The 15,048-nt window shown below is 43.3% G+C and overlaps 1 protein-coding gene across 4 annotated transcripts in view; it reads left to right on the top strand.

Moving 5' to 3' along the window:
• The window catches only part of abcb4 (ATP-binding cassette, sub-family B (MDR/TAP), member 4), a 26,099-nt gene extending 12,167 nt beyond the window's left edge, over nt 1–13,932 (top strand). For all 4 annotated transcript variants that reach the window (XM_029688796.2, XM_029688799.2, XM_029688812.2 and 1 more), the window contains 15 exons: nt 30–200; nt 339–500; nt 648–821; nt 1,094–1,240; nt 1,397–1,501; nt 1,681–1,758; nt 2,874–2,957; nt 3,026–3,229; nt 3,342–3,442; nt 3,593–3,733; nt 8,320–8,476; nt 8,713–8,910; nt 9,815–10,021; nt 11,835–11,981; nt 13,659–13,932. In XM_029688796.2, the coding sequence (XP_029544656.1) occupies nt 30–200; nt 339–500; nt 648–821; nt 1,094–1,240; nt 1,397–1,501; nt 1,681–1,758; nt 2,874–2,957; nt 3,026–3,229; nt 3,342–3,442; nt 3,593–3,733; nt 8,320–8,476; nt 8,713–8,910; nt 9,815–10,021; nt 11,835–11,981; nt 13,659–13,865 (2,283 nt within the window). In that variant the 3' untranslated portion in view covers nt 13,866–13,932. The remainder of the gene's footprint in view (nt 1–29; nt 201–338; nt 501–647; nt 822–1,093; nt 1,241–1,396; nt 1,502–1,680; nt 1,759–2,873; nt 2,958–3,025; nt 3,230–3,341; nt 3,443–3,592; nt 3,734–8,319; nt 8,477–8,712; nt 8,911–9,814; nt 10,022–11,834; nt 11,982–13,658) is intronic.
• Nucleotides 13,933–15,048: the final 1,116 nt, after the last annotated feature.

The raw sequence follows: 15,048 nt of genomic DNA, 5'->3' as shown, positions 1-15,048 counted from the left end.
ATGTTGATAATATTGTTTCTGTTGAGCAGAAGTTTGAGACTCTAGTTGGAGACAGAGGAACCCAGATGAGTGGAGGACAGAAACAGAGGATCGCTATCGCACGCGCTCTCGTACGCAACCCCAAGATCCTCTTGTTGGATGAGGCTACCTCAGCCCTCGACGCCGAGAGTGAGACCATCGTACAGGCTGCTTTGGACAAGGTAGAGGACACACAGACAGACACACACACACATGCACCATTTGCACCAGTTTATCAACATCTACTAAACATGGCTATGCCTCTCTCTTCCCTCCCCCTTCCCCCTCCTCCCTCCCTCCCTCCCACCCTCCCCCTCCAGGTGAGACAGGGTCGTACTACCATTGTGGTAGCCCATCGTCTGTCTACTATCCGTAATGCTGATGTCATCGCAGGCTTCCAGAAGGGAGAGATTGTAGAGCTGGGAACACACAGCCAACTGATGGAAAAAGAAGGAGTCTACCACACACTGGTCACCATGCAGGTAACACACACACACACCCTCTTCACACATCTTGCATCTACGTCACCATTTAGGTAACAGCGTTATCAAAACAGTGTCACACACACGCCACATAACAAACAAATACACACATTTGACTCGATATTCTATTCTGTTGTGTTCTTCCAGACGTTTAAGAGTCCTGAGGAGGGTGAGGCTGTGGAGGAGCAGGTTCTGGAGGAGAAGAGTCCGTCAGTGACGCCGTTCTCAGAGACCACCCTCATCAGGAGGAAATCTACCAAGGGATCATCCTTCATCGGCTCAGAGAAAGGAGACAAGGACAAGACAGAGGTGGAAGAAGAGGTAAGGCTATGGAGCTAGAGATACTAACTAGAAGGGATATTCTCATTTTAATCCAGGATCAGTGGTGGACACACTGTGGGACATAATTGGTGTACCATTTGGAATGTTTCTGATGATTTCCCTCTCTCTTCTCTCTCCTTCCTTTCTCTCTTCTCTCTCTCTTTCTCTCTCCTTCCTTTCTTTCTCTATCTTCTCTCTCTCTCCTTCCTCTCACTCTCTTTCTCTCTCTCTTCTCTCTTCTTCCTCTCTCTCTGTCTTCTCTATCTCCCCAGGATGAGGAGATTCCTCCTGTGTCGTTTCTGAAGGTGTTGAAGCTGAACCTTCCTGAGTGGCCCTATATGGTGGTTGGTGTGATCTGTGCCACTATCAACGGGGGCATGCAGCCTTTCTTCGCTGTCATCTTCTCTAAAATCATCGCTGTATGTTAAATATCAGTTAATACCAGATATCATCATTCTATGTTTACTCATTTATTTCAGTTTATTCATCTTCTCATTACTGAAAGTTGAATTAGTCATATTCCATCAAATAGCATCACCTCAGATGATCATGTTTGTGTTGTTGTCATGTTTCAGGTGTTTGCAGAGCAAGACCAGGAACTAGTTAGACAACGCTCCTCGTTATACTCTATCATGTTCGCCCTCATTGGAGTCGTCTCCTTCATAACCATGTTCCTGCAGGTACGCACACACCTCACCTAATGAAAAATAATATGACGAATGAGCGACAGAATGTGGGAGGGGCTTAGGTTTGTATCTATCCTACAGCAGGTCAGTGGTCCCTAATGTATTTCTATTGATCGACAGCATCTTGAAGTTTTACTTGCTATGACTGTGATACATGGTTGTCTTCTCTCCAGGGATTCTGTTTTGGGAAGGCCGGGGAGATTCTGACCATGAAGCTGAGACTGATGGCATTTAAAGCCATGATGAAACAGGCAAGACAGTTTATTTAGGCTTATAGAGTGTTTAATAAATGTGTTTATTTAGGCTTATAGGGTGTTTAATAAAGGCAAGACAGTTTATTTAGGCTTATAGGGTGTCTAATAAAGGTGTTTATTTAGGCTTATAGAGTGTTTAATAAAGGTGTTTATTTAGGCCTATAGAGTGTTTAATAAAGGTGTTTATTTAGGCCTATAGAGTGTTTAATAAAGGTGTTTATTTAGGCCTATAGAGTGTTTAATAAAGGTGAGACTGTTTATTTAGGCCTATAGAGTGTTTAATAAAGGTGTTTATGTAGGCCTATAGAGTGTTTAATAAAGGTGAGACTGTTTATTTAGGCCTATAGAGTGTTTAATAAAGGTGTTTATTTAGGCCTATAGAGTGTTTAATAAAGGTGTTTATTTAGGCCTATAGAGTGTTTAATAAAGGTGTTTATTTAGGCCTATAGAGTGTTTAATAAAGGTGTTTATTTAGGCCTATAGAGTGTTTAATAAAGGTGTTTATGTAGGCCTATAGAGTGTTTAATAAAGGTGAGACTGTTTATTTAGGCCTATAGAGTGTTTAATAAAGGTGTTTATTTAGGCCTATAGAGTGTTTAATAAAGGTGTTTATTTAGGCCTATAGAGTGTTTAATAAAGGTAAGACAGTTTATTTAGGCCTATAGTGTTTAATAAAGGTAAGACCGTTTATTTAGGCTTATAGAGTGTTTAATAAAGGTAAGACAGTTTATTTAGGCCTATAGAGTGTTTAATAAAGGTGTTTATTTAGGCCTATATAGTGTTTAATAAAGGTGAGACTGTTTATTTAGGCCTATAGAGTGTTTAATAAAGGTGTTTATTTAGGCCTATAGAGTGTTTAATAAAGGTGTTTATTTAGGCCTATATAGTGTTTAATAAAGGTGAGACTGTTTATTTAGGCCTATAGAGTGTTTAATAAAGGTGTTTATTTAGGCCTATAGAGTGTTTAATAAAGGTGAGACTGTTTATTTAGGCCTATAGAGTGTTTATTAAAGGTAAGACAGTTGATTTAGTCTTATATATGGAGTGTTTATAAAGGCTCAAATAGGTTATAGAGACAATTTGAACATGTAACTCTCTTCGTTCTCCTGTAGGAGTTGGGCTGGTATGACAGTCACAAGAACAGTGTTGGAGCTCTCACCACTAGACTGGCTACAGACGCAGCACAAGTACAGGGGGTAAGTAGTAAGTACACACATGAACACACACACACACACACACTAACCCTCTCTCCCTCCCTCTCCAGGCTACAGGAGTGCGCTTGGCCACTCTGGCCCAGAACGTGGCTAACCTGGGCACCAGTCTGATCATCTCGTTTGTGTACGGCTGGCAGCTGACTCTTCTCATTCTGTGTGTGGTACCTGTCATGGCTGTAGCTGGAGGCATACAGATGAAGATGCTCTCTGGTCACGCTGTCAAAGACAAGAAAGAGCTAGAACAGGCTGGCAAGGTACACAACCACGCACACACACAGTCTTATTCACTCTCTTCATAGCTCCCAAAATTTGCAACAGTGAATATCTATATGTTCTTCTCTCGAGTCTAACCAGTGTGTGTGTCAGATTGCCACAGAGGCCATAGAGAACATCCGTACGGTGGCATCTCTCACCAGAGAGCAGAAGTTTGAGTCTCTGTACCAGGAGAACCTCATAGTGCCTTTCAAGTACGTGTGCTACAAAGTTGACAATTTCCATTATAAAAAGTCCTAGTCAATGCTGTTTTTAATGTGTCAACAGTGTCAGTCTTGCAAATGTACTATATTACTTTTGTTTATACCCCTCTCTTTAATCTCTCTCTCTCTCTTCCTCTGTAGGAACTCTCAGAAGAAGGCCCATGTGTATGGCATCACATTCTCCTTCTCTCAGGCCATGATCTACTTTGCCTATGCAGGCTGCTTCCGCTTCGGAGCCTGGCTCATAGAGGAAGGCATCATGACCTTTGAAAATGTCTTCCTGTGAGTACAGCAGCTACCTTTGATTGGGTTAATTCAGTCATGTGTCCATGTTCACAACTGTCCTTATAGCCTTTTCCTATGTGACTATAAGGCCATGTTGGAACGACTCAATTGCTTCCCTAATATGTTCCTATGTGACTATAGGTAGTAGTGGAGGATGATGTGTGTACATTGTACAGCTGGTTAGTGAGGACATTGTACAGCTCAGGTACAGTAGTGGAGGATGTGTGTGTACATTGTACAGCTCAGGTACAGTAGTGGACATTCCCTAAGTAGTGGGTTCATTGTACAGCTGGTACACATTGGCTCAACAGTAGTGGAGGATGTGTGTGTACATTGTACAGCTTTGTAGTGGAGGATACATTGTACAGTTCAGTAGTGGAGGATGTGTGTGTACATTGTACAGCTCAGGTACAGTAGTGGAGGATGTGTGTGTACATTGTACAGCTCAGGTACAGTAGTGGAGGATGTGTGTGTACATTGTACAGCTCAGGTACAGTAGTGGAGGATGTGTGTGTACATTGTACAGCTCAGGTATAGTAGAACACACCCCGGCCCAGCTCATCTAGGCCTGACAGGAAGGTCCAGTATTACAGTGGTCAAAGGTGGTTGTGGTTAATCATTACCTAACTGGGAAGTGTGTTGGAGGTCAACGCTGATCTAGGGACTCATCACCGTAGCAACAATGGCCATATAGCCATGACATGTCTAACATGTGACCCATAGAAATGGATGTTATAGAGTAGATATCACGACTAAAGGCTTAGATAACATTTTATTTGAAAAGGTGTACATAAGGCAGTCATGACACTGTCATAACAGCAACATAACGTCTGTCATAAACAGATGTTACTATTGTCATTAAAGCGGCAATATGCAACTTTTTTGCCGACCCAACCAGATCTGTCATTCTCATTGAAAGCAAGTCTAAGAAGCGGTAAGTATGTTCTATTTTCTCTATTTCTATGCATTCATTTTTTTTAAGTTTAGTTTTTGCGTCTTTTACTTTCTTTTTTTTTTACACCAGCTTCAAACACCTTAAAATACCATAATTTGGGTTATTGAAAATATATTTCACAGTGGTTTAGATCGTACAATGATTCTCTTCTGCTTGTTTTGTCACATAAACTAAAATTAGACAAACTATTGTTTGAAATGTCAGAGCAATTTCCTACATATTGCACCTTTAAGTGTCATGCGGTTGTATTGTCACTTTCAATGTGAAGTTCAAATTGCTCTGGCATGACTTCAAGATAATTTAAGTTAAACTTAAATTAGACTTTAGCGAGCTTGATACAATAGAATCCGAGCTTGATACACTGTTTTAGCATTTGTGACGCAAAACCAATGCTAATTATTTCGTGCTTCATGTCCAAATCATAGCATCTTTAAACGGATTGTGTAACTCGATGCAGTTATTTATCGCTTTTCATTACAGTGTTATATCTCAAAGCTCTACATGGGCAAATCATTTGAATCAAGGCAGGAAATAGCAAAAGTAGGCTAGGTGCTAAAATACTTTTCAGATTAGGACTATGAGGAAGATAGTCTGTAGAAATGTGTTTTAAAGGCTCCAATTGATGTAGCGGCTCTCAGATGGTCAAGGAGAGCATTCCATAGGCAAGGGGCAACGGAGCAGAAGACTCGGTCCCCCATAGTACAGAGACGTGCCCTGGGGACTTGAAGTGGTGATTTGGACATTGATATGAACATGAAGCTCGTAAATATAATATCGGTAACACTGACTTGCATTGGATTTGTGCCACGAATGCTAAAATGTTACCATTTGGAAACAGTGGCCGGGTAAACAAAACCAAAGCAGCCCATAGACTGCTTACAGGGTAAGGAAACCAATATGTCATTTTGAACTTTGGGTGAACTATCCCTTTAAGATACATGTTAGACAGAGAGAAACCTGCTCTCTCTGTCTCTCTCTCTCCAGGGTGATCACTGCAGTGTGAACTATCTCTTTAAGATACATTATATATACACAGGTCAAAAAAATAAAGGGAACACTTAAACAACACAATGTAACTCCAAGTCAATCACACTTCTGTGAAATCAAACTGTCCACGTAGGAAGCAACACTGATTGACAATAAATTTCACATGCTGTTGTGCAAATGGAATAGACAACAGGTGGAAATTATAGGCAATTAACAAGACACCCCCAATAAAGGAGTGGTTCTGCAGGTGGTGACCACAGACCACTTCTCAGTTCCTATGCTTCCTGGCTGATGTTTTGGTCACTTTTGGATGCTGGTGGTGCTTTCACTCTAGTGGTAGCATGAGACGGAGTCTACAACTCACACAAGTGGCTCAGGTAGTGCAGCTCATCCAGGATGGCACATCAATGCGAGCTGTGGCATAAAGGTTTGCTGTGTCTGTCAGCGTAGTGTCCAGAGCATGGAGGCGCAACCAGGAGACAGGCCAGTACATCAGGAGACGTGGAGGAGGCCGTAGGAGGGCAACAACCCAGCAGCAGGACCGCTACCTCCGCCTTTGTACAAGGAGGAGCAGGAGGAGCACTGCCAGAGCCCTGCAAAATTACCTCCAGCAGGCCACAAATGTGCATGTGTCTGCTCAAACGGTCAGAAACAGACTCCATGAGGGTGGTATGAGGGCCTGACGTCCACAGGTGGGGGTTGTGCTTACAGCCCAACACCGTGCAGGACGTTTGGCATTTGCCAGAGAACACCAAGATTGGCAAATTCGCCACTGGCGCCCTGTGCTCTTCACAGATGAAAGCAGGTTCACACTGAGCACATGTGACAGACGTGACAGAGTCTGGAGACGCCGTGGAGAACGTTCTGCTGCCTGCAACATCCTCCAGCATGACCGGTTTGGCGGTGCGTCAGTCATGGTGTGGGGTGGCATTTCTTTGGGGACCCGCACATGTGCTCGCCAGAAGTAGCCTGACTGCCATTAGGTACCGAGATGAGATCCTCAAACCCCTTGTGAGACCATATGCTGGTGCGGTTGGCCCTGGGTTCCTCCTAATGCAAGACAATGCTAGACCTCATGTGGCTGGAGTGTGTCAGCAGTTCCTGCAAGAGGAAGGCATTGATGCTATGGACTGGCCAGCCCATTCCCCAGACCTTAATCCAATTGAGCACATCTGAGACATCATGTCTCGCTCCACAGACTGTCCAGGAGTTGGCGGATGCTTTAGTCCAGGTCTGGGAGGAGATCCCTCAGAAGACCATCCGCCACCTCATCAGGAGCATGCCCAGGCGTTGTAGGGAGGTCATACAGGCACATGGAGCCCACACACACTACTGAGCCTCATTTTGACTTGTTTTAAGGACATTACATCAAAGTTGGATCAGCCTGTAGTGTGGTTTTCCACTTTAATTTTGAGTGTGACTCCAAATCCAGACCTCCATGGGTTGATAAATTTGATTTCCATTGATAATTTTTGTGTGATTTTGTTGTCAAAACATTCAACTATGTAAAGAAAAAAGTATTTAATAAGAATATTTAATTCATTCAGATCTAGGATGTGTTATTTTAGTGTTCCCTTAATTTTCTTGAGCAGTGTACAAAAGTATGTGGACACCCCTTCAAATGAGTGGATTTGGCTATTTTAGCCACACCCGTTGTTGACGGGTTTATAAAATCGAGCACAAACCATGCAATCTCAATAGAAAAACATTGGCTGTAGAATGGCCTTACTGAAAAGCTCAGTGACTTTCAACATGGCACCGTCATAGGAGGCCATCTTTCCAACAAGTCAGTTCGTCAAATTTCTGCCCTGCTAGAGCTGCCCCAGTCAACTGTAAGTGCTGTTATTGTAAAGTGGAAACGTTTAGGAGCAACAACGGCTCTGCTGCGAAGTGGTAGGCCACACAAGCTCACAGAATAGAACCGCAAAATCGTTTGTCCTCGGTTACAACCCTCACTACCAAGTTCCAAACTGCCTCTGGAAGCAACGTCAGCACAATAACTGTTCGCCGGGAGCTTCATGAAATGGGTTTCCATAGCTGAACAGCCGCACACAAGCCTAAGATCAACATGCACAATGCCAAGCGTCGGCTGGAGTGGTGTAAAGCTCGCCACCATAGGACTCTGGAGCAGTGGAAAATCGTTCTCTGGAGTGATGAATCTTTCATCACCATCTGGCAGTCCGGGTTTGGCAGATGCCAGGAGAATGCTACAATGCATAGTGCCAACTGTAAGGTTTGGTGGAGGAGGAATAATGGCCTGGAGCTGTTTTTCATGGTTCGGGCTAGGCCCCTTAGTTCCAGTGAAGGGAAATCTTAACGCTACAGCATACAATGACATTCTAGACGATTCTGTTCTTCCAACTTTGTGGCAACAGTTTGAGGAAGGCCCTTTCCTGTTTCAGCATGACAATGCCCCCGTGCACAAATTGAGGTCCATACAGAAATGGTTGGTCGAGAACAGTGTGGAGGAACTTGACTGGCCTGCACAGAGCCCTGACCTCAACCCCATCGAACACCTATGGGATGAATTGGAACGCCATTGGGTCATGTGATGGTTACAAGCTAAAAAAACTTATTTGGCACTATATAGAACCATTTGTTTTTAGTGTATAACCTGTTCTGTCTCTCTCTCTCTCTCCAGGGTGATCTCTGCAGTGCTGTACGGAGCCATGGCAGTAGGAGAGGCCAACTCCTTCACGCCTAACTATGCCAAAGCCAAGATATCAGCATCTCACCTTATGTTCCTCATCAACAGAGAACCTGCCATAGACAACTGCTCGCAGGAGGGAGAAACACCGGTACACACACACACACACACACATACACACACACACACACACACACACACACACACACACACACACACACACACACACACACACACACACACACACACACACACACACACACACACACACACACCACATCACACCCAGTGGCTATCACAGTGGAGAGTTGTGGAGTGATTGTATAGTACATGCCAGGAGATTATTTCATGAAAGGATGTTCTTCTGCCTCCCTCTCTTCCCTCCAGGACCACTTTGATGGGAACGTGCGTTTCCAGGGGGTGAGGTTCAACTACCCGTCCCGTCCAGACCTTGCTGTCCTGCAGGGACTGGAGCTGAAGGTGCAGAAGGGCCAGACTCTAGCCCTGGTGGGCAGCAGTGGCTGTGGGAAGAGTACGACCATACAATTACTGGAGAGGTTCTACGACCCACTACAGGGCACAGTGGTGAGTACACACAAACACACACACGTTATGTTCTTCTATCCTCGTGGGGACCTAAAATTAATTTCCATTCAAAACCCTATTTTCCCTAACTCCTAACCCTTACCATAACCCGAACCTAACTCCTAACACTAATTGTAACCCTAAACCTAACCCCTAAACTTAAAATAGCCTTTGTCCTGATGGGGATGTGGGAAATGTCCCATGAGGGAGAATTTTTGTTTTACTATCCTTATGGGGACTTTTGGGGATTTTAGGTCCCCACAAGGATAAAAGACCCAACCTACACACACACAAACGTTTTCACACACGTGTATACACACATTGATTATTAAATCTATATGTACTGTATGGTTAATGACCACTGTCACCAGTCAGACAGTGAGATATTTGCTGGAATTTTTATATGCAAAAATACATGAAAACATAGAGCCCTCATGTGTCTCCTTGTGGGACTGTGTAGATATTCTCCTACTGAAACACGGTTCTATAATTACTGATTGACAGGCCGGGATGTTGACACTGTTGCTTCATAACGCTCTACTACACTGTCGCTACTGTACTGAGACCTTGTGGGTTATGATCCTGCTCAAAGTGCAGTTGTGTGTTCATGTAGAGGTTATTGCCCTGCTAAGGCCACTGATAAAATGACAAACACTAGAGGATTATCCAACTTTCTAGGCTACCCTGGGGCGGCAGGGTAGCCTAGTGGTTAGAGCGTTGGACTAGTAACCGGAAGGTTACAAGTTCAAATCCCCGAGCTGACAAGGTACAAATCTGTTGTTCTGCCCCTGAACAGGCAGTTAACCCACTGTTCTCATTGAAAATAAGAATTTGTTCTAAAATAAAGGTAAAATAAAAAATAAAAACTTTGATGTTAACTCTTCCTCCTGCTCTTCTTCCTCAGATGTTGGACAACAGTGATGCTAAGAAGCTGAACATCCATTGGCTGAGGGCCCAGATGGGCATCGTATCCCAGGAGCCTGTGCTGTTTGACTGTAGTCTGGCAGAGAACATCGCCTACGGAGACAACACACGCAAAGTTACCTTGGAGGAGATCCAGAGTGCTGCTAAAGCTGCCAACATACACAGCTTCATAGATGACCTGCCTCAGGTACACACTAATACTACTACTACCACCAATACTACTACTGTCACCAAAACTACTATTACCACCAATACTACTACTGTCACCAAAACTACTATTACCACCAATACTACTACTGTCACCACTAATACTACCACCAATACTACTACTGTCACCAAAACTACTATTACCACCAATACTACTACTGTCACCACTAATACTACTACTGTCACCAATACTACTACTACAACCACCAATATGACTACTGTCACCACTACTACTACCACTGTCACCAATACTACTACTGTCACCACTACTACTACCACCAATACGACTACTACTACGACTACTGACACCACTACTACTACTACCACCAATACAACTACTGTCACCACTACTACTATTACCACCAATACTACTACTGTCACCAATACTACTACTACTGTCACCACTACTACTACTACCACCAATACGACTACTGTCACCACTACTACTACTGTTACCAATACGACTACTGTCACCACTACTACTACTACTGTCACCACTACTACTATTACCACCAATACTACTACTGTCACTACTACTACTACTGTCACCACTACTACTACTACCACCAATACTAGTACTACTACCACCAATACGACTACTGTCACCACTACTACTACCACCAATACTACTACTGTCACCACTACTACTACTACTACTGTCACCAATACTACTACTACTACCACCAATACGACTACTGTCACCACTACTACTACTACCACCAATACAACTACTGTCACCACTACTACTACTGTCACCAATACTACTACTACTGTCACCAATACTACTACTACTGTCACCACTACTACTACTATTACTACCACCAATACTACTACTGTCACCACTACTACGACTACTGTCACCAATACTAATACTACTATTACTACTACGACTGTCACCAATACTAATACAACTATTACTACTGTCACCACTACTACTACTACTACTACTACTACTGTCACCACTACTACTACTACCACCAATACGACTACTGTCACCAATACTACTACTACTACCACCAATACTACTACTACTGTCACCACTACTACTACTGTCACCAATACTACTACTACTATTACTACTACTACTGTCACCACTACTACTATTGCTACTACTGTCACCAATACTACTGTACTACTACTGTCACTAATACTACTACTGTCACCAATACTACTACTACTACTTCTACTACTGCTAATACTACTGTAAGCATCTTCTGCTTTTGTAAGTTTGGTTTCTTGAGATCTCTACATCAGCACCAATACCTTAATAGTGGCTGCATGGTCAGATAACCACAGACAGACTGATAGTGGTATCAGCTTCTCTCAGATGCCGTGCCAGAGATAACACTGCAGGTCATTACTGGAGTAATGTCGTCTTAGTGCTGTTCCCTGTGTAAGGGTGAACTGTCTTTCACTCTGAGGGCTTACCACCTGTAGAACTGAAAGAAGTTATGAGCTGGTTTCACACACAGATTAAGCCTAGTCCCAGACTAAAAATAGATTTTAAATGGCCTACGTGTGTTAGTCCCGGACTAGTTTTAGGCTGGGATTTGATGCAAGGCGCATTATAGAGCACTACACAGCCAACAATATGCCTTTCAAATACATTTCCCCAGATGTTCACGGAGATCGCGTTCATGGGAAACGCTGCGCATATCAGCTCAATCGTCAATTGAATCCCGGCCTTAATCTGTGTCCGTAAAACCAGCCCTAGGAGTTATGTCATGTGTGAGATGACGAGGATAACCTCTTTCTTTCCCTCCATCTCATCTTCCCTCCATCTCCCTGAGTAGAAGTATGACACCCAAGCTGGTGACAAGGGGACCCAGTTGTCAGGAGGGCAGAAGCAGCGTATAGCCATTGCAAGAGCCATCCTCCGCAACCCCAAAGTCCTGCTGTTGGACGAGGCCACCTCGGCACTGGACACAGAGAGCGAGAGGGTGTGTGTGTGTGTGTTCTGTTAAACTATATATATATATATACACACAGTTGAAGTCGGAAGTTTACATACACCTTATCCAAATACATTTAAACTCAGTTTTTCACAATTTCTGATATTTAATCCTAGTAAAAAGTCCCTGTTTTAGGTCAGTTAGGATCACCACTTCATTTTAAGAATGTGAAATGTCAGAATAATAGTGGAGAGAATGATTTATTTCAGCTTTTATTTCATTCATCACATTCCCAGTGGGTCAGAAGTCTACATACACTCAATTAGTATTTGGTAGCATTGGCTTTAAATAGTTTATCTTGGGTTAAACGTTTCGGGTAGCCTTCCACAAGCTTCCCACAATAAGTTGGGTGAATTTTTGCCCATTCCACCTGACAGTGCTGGTGTAACTGAGTCAGGTTTGTAGGCCTCCTTGCCTACACACTTTATCAGTTCTGCCCACAAATGTTCTATAGGATTGAGGTCAGGGCTTTGTGATGGCCACTCCAATACCTTGACTTTGTTGTCCTTAAGCCATTTTGCCACTTTAGAAGTATGCTTGAGGTCATTGTCCATTTGGAAGACCCATTTGCGACCAAGCTTTAACTTCCTGACTGATGTCTTGAAATGTTGCCTCAATATATCCACATAATTTTCCTCCCTCATGAAGCCATCTATTTTGTGAAGTGCACCAGTCCCTCCTGCACCAAAGAACCCCCACAACATGATGCTGCCACCCCCGTGCTTCACGGTTGGGATGGTGTTCTTCGGCTTGCTCCCTTTTTCCTCCAAACATAACGATGGTCATGATGGCCAAACAGTTCTATTTTTGTTTCATCAGACCAGAGGACATTTCACCAAAACGTACGATATTTGTCCCCATGTGCAGTTGCAAACGGTAGTCTGGCTTTTTTATGACGGTTTTGAACCAGTGGCTTCTTCCTTGCTGAGCGGCCTTTCAGGTTATGTCGATATAGGACTCGTTTTACTGTGGATACAGATACTTTTGTACCGGTTTCCTCCATCATCTTCACAAGGCAGAACATCTTCACAAGACAGAACGCGTCTCCTTCCTGAGCGGTATGACGGCTGCGTGGTCCCATGGTGTTTATAATGGCGTACTATTGTTTGTTTAGATGAACGTGGTACCTTCAGGAGTTTTGAAATTGCTCCCAAGGATGAACCAGACTTGTGGAAGTCTACAATTTTTTTTCTGAGGTCTTGGCTGATTTCTTTTCATTTTCCCATGATGTCAAGCAAAGGGGCACTGAGTTTGAAGGTAGGCCTTGAAATACATCCACAGGTACAACTCCAATAGACTCAAATTATTAGCCATGACGTAATTTTCAGGAATTTTCCAAGCTGTTTAAAGGCACAGTCAACTTAGTGTATGTAAACTTCTGACCCACTGGAATTGTGAAACAGTGAATTATAAGTGAAATAATCTGCCTGTAAGCAATTGTTGGAAAAATTACTTGTGTCATGCACAAAGTAGATGTCCTAACCGACTTGCTAAAACTATAGTTTGTTAACAAGATATTTGTGGAGTGATTGAAAAACAAGTTTTAATGACTCCAACCTAAGTGTATGTAAAATTCCGACTTCAACTGTATACCTCTATGTGGATTCATGATACAGACGTTTTAACTACTGTATGTATTTGTCTCTGTTCTCCCTCCCTCCCCAGGTGGTGCAGGAGGCCCTAGATGTGGCTCGACAGGGCAGGACGTGTATCGTGGTGGCCCACCGCCTTTCCACCATTCAGAACGCTGACCTGATCGCTGTCTTCCAGAAGGGAGTGGTGGTGGAGCAGGGCACTCATCAACAACTACTGTCCCAGAGAGGAGTATACTACTCACTGGTCACCACACAGCTGGGCCATGGCAGAAACTGAGGGAGGAGAGGAGGATGGGGGAGAGAGAGGCTGACGTTGCAGGGGGTTGCTGGGAGGGGCTGAGTGTGCAGGGAGGGGTTGAGGTTGCAGGGAGGGGTTGAGGGTGCAGGGGGTTGCTGGGAGGAGCTGAGTGTGCAGGGAGGGGTTGAGGGTGCAGGGGGTTGCTGGGAGGGGCTGAGTGTGTAGGGAGGGGTTGAGGGTACAGGGGGGTATTTTGTATATAAAAGGAAGAGGTGGTGGTGCTGTATTTCAGTTATTTATTCAAAAAGTATCACATCTGTACCATAGAGTGCTTGTGTGCCAAATGAATACATGGAACACACACATATACACACACATCTGCGCATTACTGTAAACTGCACAGAACTAAGCCAATGAGACGCTGAAGCAGTGTGTATCCTCAACATTCAGATTATGATTATTGATTTGTTCAATTGTTTTGGGCTTAAAGTAAAACTCCACCAAAAACTATATTTTGGTATTTATTTCATTAGTCCAGGTTATGTAACTTTCAATATACAGAAATCCTCCCCATATGGGGCAGCAGGTAGCCTAGTGATTAGAGCATTGGACTAGTAACCGAAAAGTTGCTAGATCGAATCCCCGAGGTAAAAATCTGTCGATCTGCCCCTGAACAAGGCAGTTAACCCACTGTTCCTAGGCCGTGACTGTAAAGGATTTGTTCTTAACTGACTTGCCTAGATAAATAAAAATATGCATTATGCATCATATCATACGAAGCAAAATGCATCATACAGGGATGATTTCTGTATTTTGAAAGTTACATATCTTGAAAACTTGAGTGCTGACAAGCAAAACTTTTGGGATCATGTCAACAATGGACTAATGAAACAAATACCAAAATGTAGTTTTTGGGTGGAGTTTTCCTTTAAAGGCCCAGTGCAGTCAAAAACTAGATTTCCCTGTGCTTTATATATTTCCACACTATCAGGTTGGAATAACACTGTACACAAAATAACTGCACTACACTGCATTTGCATTCTGTTCATCGCTCTGCATTTAGATATATTCAAACTGATACTGTAAAATTGTACATCCACTGTATGTCATCTGTATACCAACTTACATATTTCCATACTATGAGATAATAAAGGTGATTCTAAAATTGTGAAAATTATGATAATGCCCTTTTAGTGTAAGAGCTGTTTGAAAAGCCCGCCCG

The sequence above is a fragment of the Oncorhynchus nerka genome, linkage group LG14 (assembly GCF_034236695.1).
Source record: "Oncorhynchus nerka isolate Pitt River linkage group LG14, Oner_Uvic_2.0, whole genome shotgun sequence".
Taxonomy (NCBI): domain Eukaryota; kingdom Metazoa; phylum Chordata; class Actinopteri; order Salmoniformes; family Salmonidae; genus Oncorhynchus; species Oncorhynchus nerka.
This window is presented reverse-complemented; position numbering and strand designations above follow the sequence as displayed.